This window comes from Miscanthus floridulus, chromosome 17 (genome assembly GCF_019320115.1).
Source record: "Miscanthus floridulus cultivar M001 chromosome 17, ASM1932011v1, whole genome shotgun sequence".
Lineage (NCBI taxonomy): Eukaryota > Viridiplantae > Streptophyta > Magnoliopsida > Poales > Poaceae > Miscanthus > Miscanthus floridulus.
Genome location: NC_089596.1, coordinates 86,516,825 through 86,520,792, shown reverse-complemented (window position 1 = coordinate 86,520,792; position 3,968 = coordinate 86,516,825). Strand labels below are relative to the sequence as shown.

The 3,968-nt window shown below is 56.0% G+C and overlaps 1 protein-coding gene across 1 annotated transcript; it reads right to left on the bottom strand.

Moving 5' to 3' along the window:
* Positions 1-1,364: 1,364 nt before the first annotated feature.
* On the bottom strand, positions 1,365-3,209 carry LOC136517279 ((R)-mandelonitrile beta-glucosyltransferase-like). The gene has a single exon (XM_066510816.1). The coding sequence runs from the start codon at positions 3,104-3,106 to the stop codon at positions 1,619-1,621; it is 1,488 nt and encodes a 495-aa protein (XP_066366913.1). The 5' UTR covers positions 3,107-3,209; the 3' UTR covers positions 1,365-1,618.
* Positions 3,210-3,968: the final 759 nt, after the last annotated feature.

Genomic DNA, 3,968 nt, shown 5'->3' with positions numbered 1-3,968 from the left:
GGTCAAGCATGACCGGACAAGTCCGGTCGACAAAATACATTTCTGGAACCTTACTGGAAACGACCGGACGCTGGAGGCTCAGAGTCCGGTCAGTTGTAGCGGAGCGTCCGGTCAACTGATGACCGTTGAAATCTGATGAACAGTATTTGAAGCAGGGGACACGTGGTGTGAATCACGTGACCGGACGCTGAGGGCCAGCGTCCGGTCGATTGGACCGGAGCGTCCGGTCACCCCGCGTTCAGCCCAGTGAAGGGGTATAACGGCTCTATTTCGTGGGGGCTTCTATTTAAGTCCCATGGCCGGTTCAAGCTGATACTCTTGGCCATTTGCATTGACATAGCAACCTTGTGAGCTTAGCAAAAGCCCTCCCACTCATCTCCATCATTGATTCATCATCTTTGTGAGATTGGGAGTGAATCCAAGTGCATTGCTTGAGTGTTTGCATCTAGAGGCACTTGGTGTTCGTGTTTCGCTGTGGATTTCGCTTGTTACTCTTGGTGGTTGCCGCCACCTAGACGGCCTGGAGCAGCGAGGATCATTGAGCGGAGGGTGGTGATTGTCTCCCGCTCCGATCGTGATGATTGTGAGGGGTTCTTGACCTTTCTCCGGCGGAGAGCCAAAAGGTGCTCTAGTGGATTGCTCGTGGCTTGTGTGATCCTCATCTTGTGTTGGTTGTGCGGCACCCTATTGAGGGTTTGACGTGTGATGCCAATTAGCGCGTGAACCTCCAAGTGAGTGAATCGCCACAACGAGGAGTAGCTTGTCGGCAAGCAAGTGAACCTCGGTAAAAAATCATTGTGTTTATCCTTTGATTCTGAGGTGATTGGTCTTCATTGTTATTCACTCTTGTGATTGATTGATTGGTTCCTTCATCTACACGGCGGTATAATTTTCTTGATCACTCTCTTTACATTACCGTAAACTAGTTGTCAAGCTCTTTAGTGTAGCTAGTTGTGAGAGCTTTTTTGCTTGGTTAGTGTGGCTCTTTAGTTTGCCTTTGAGAGCACACTAACATAGGGTAGTGTCATAGCTATTGTGTGAATAGATACTATCTAAACTAGAATTGTGGTAGGTGGCTTGCATTTTGAGTAGGCTGGTGCAACTCTTGCTTCGCCTCATAATTGTCTAACCATTTAGTTAAGTGTTGTTACAGAAATTTTATTAGCTTATTCACCCCTCTAGCCATGAGGACCTTTCAGATTGTAGCTAAGGGGGTTGATCATACAATGGATATGTAAAGCAAACGCAAGGTGCAAGTCAACTTGGTCATGATTTTGATAGGAAGATTATACTCAAACAAACTCAAGTTATTGTTGAATTGGAAGGTCTTTCCTCCCCGCCTTGAAGCCTTGAAGGCTTATTAATTGCTCTCACCCTCCATGCCTCCATGGCCCAATGTTGCCAATTTTTTGATACACCCCATACTGAAACTAGTAAAAAAAAGTATGAGAAAAATATTACAGCCTTTCAGTGGAGAGCTGGGGTTTGTTTGAGAGCTGAATGTTGAGTAGTAATTAATTGCTCAGAGCTCACACAGAACAGAACAAAGTGAGGGGGAAATGCATGATGAAATATTCCCGGCAAGAGTGAAGACGCCAAACAAGATATATGCCCACAATCACACGTTGGCAGTCTGTCCCTCCTTCTTGGAGAGCAGCACCTCGTCGATGAGCCTTTCAAGGTTGGTCTGCGCAGGCCCACCCGGCAGCGTCACCTTCACGGCCTTCTCCTTCCACTCCTCCGCGCGCCGGCGCATCTCCCGCCCCTTCTCCCCGTCCATGGCCTCCTTTAAGATGGCCGACACCTCGTCGCGCCGCACCTCTCCGCCGATCTCCATCCCGACTCCCCACTCCGTCCGCTTGTACCGGCAGTTGGTCTGCTGCTCCGCGAAGAAGGGCCAGCTGAGCATGGGCACCCCCGCGCAGAGGCTCTCTAGGGTCGAGTTCCAGCCGGAGTGAGTCAGGAACACCCCGACCGCCTCGTGCTGGAGCACCGCCTCCTGCGGGCACCACGTCGTCAGCAGCGCGCGGCCCTCGACGGCGGACGCGAACTCCGGCGGCAGCACGGCGGAGTCGCCCTTCACCAGGTCCGGCCGGATGTTCCACACGAACGGGTACCCGCTGTTGGCCAGGCCCCACGCGAACTCGAGCAGCTGCGAGTTGGTCATCACCGTGATGCTGCCGTAGTTCACGTACACCACGGACCGCGGCGCGCGGCCAGCGAGCCACTCCAGGAGGCCCTCCTGCTCCTTCCAGAGGTTGGAGCCGAGGCCCGCGAGCGGGCTGCCGGCGGGGACCTCCAGGCGCTCGCGGAGGAGGAGCGGGCCGACGGGGTACACCGTCGGGAGGATCGCTCGCATGGCGTCCAGCGTGGCGCCCTCGAGGTCGTCGAAGGTGTTGACGATGACGCCGTCGGGGAGCGACAGCCGCTCGGCCTCGCGCATGAGGAAGTTGAGCATGATGTCGGCGCGGTCCGTGGTGCGGACGAAGCTGGGGAAATCGCGCAGCTGCACGCCGTCGCACATGCCGCGCGCGCCGGTCACCACGGTGGCGAGGTGACCTCCCTCGACGACGTCGTCGAGGTCCGCGGCGTTCTTGAACGGCACGAGGCCCCAGTCGATGAGGTTCCTGTAGTTCCGGTAGCCCATGAACCCGCACGCGCTGGCGGTCCAGAGCGCGGCGACGGGCACGCCGAACTCCCTGGCGGCGTCGAAGCCGAACGACATGACGGCGTCCGTGACGAGGCATGTGACCGGCGGAGACCCGGCGTCGGCGTCGACCCTGGCGAGGAGCGCGAGGAGGTGCGGGAGGCAGGTGGTCATGGTGGAGTAGCAGAGCGCGGGGATGTCCTGCGTGGCGTCCGCGTCGGAGGGCGGGAGGCCGTCCGGGATGGCGTCGAAGCGGAACCCGGGCACGCGGTCCAGCGCGCCGCGCGAGTGGAGCAGGCGCCGGTGGTTGAACTCGGTGTTGACGAAGGTGACCTCGAAGCCACGCGCGTGGAGGAGCTTGGCGAGCTTCAGCATGGGCGTCACGTGGCCCTGCGCCGGGTACGGCATGCACACGGCGTGCGGCCGCTGCCCCTCCGCCGCCGTCGTCAGTGACCCCATGACCTCGCGCTCGCGGCTCGCCTCGGGGAAGACTGGCTGGCACCTCTAAGCTCTACTAGTGGAGCACAGTGGCATGTGACTTCGTTGTGTGGGCAGTTGCTTGGAAAGTGACCTATTTATACTCGAACTCGAGCAAGCACGGCCAGCTTGTTGCCAGTTGCAGCGCACCGTGCTCTCTGAAATCCGCAGACCTTGACGCGCGCGCATGGAGCGCGTGGCTAGGGACGGATGGTTATGGCTTGGCCACATGGGCATGCTCCGATTTGCTGCTTAATTTTTGGCTGGCCAATGTGCGAATTCGCGCCCAACAAGACTAGTTCCCGATTCCCCCATCGACGCGATGCGATTGCGATCGGTAACGGAGAGAATGAGACGTTGATATGAATCACGCTGCATCGCTGTTCAAGGCTTGCGTGATACAGTGAACAATATATAATGAAATAAAGCCTGCATGCGCCACGCTGCACTTCGTCGATCGGCTGACAGCTTGCTTGGGGAGGTGCTAAGGTCGTCCACAATATACGGTAGTAAAGCCAAAAAATATGTGGGACCAGTTACAGCAAATCGAGCACCACATAAGTTAAACTGCAGTGTGTAAAATAGATGGAACCGGTGCTACTTAGTACGTGGGACCCACAACTCTGATAAAATGTCTTTCCCACCATTCGCACACGTCTTCAAAGCTCAACGGCCAGCTACTGCTACAATAGCTTTACAATTTTTTTAAGAAGATAGAACCAGAGCAACGTTCACCGCTCCATCTTTTCCTAGCATCGCTCAGAGTTGGAATCGCTCCTCGCAGGAGCGGTGCTATACTTTTCTCTGTCCTTTCTAGGCAGCCGTAGCTTTTGGAGGAACTGTT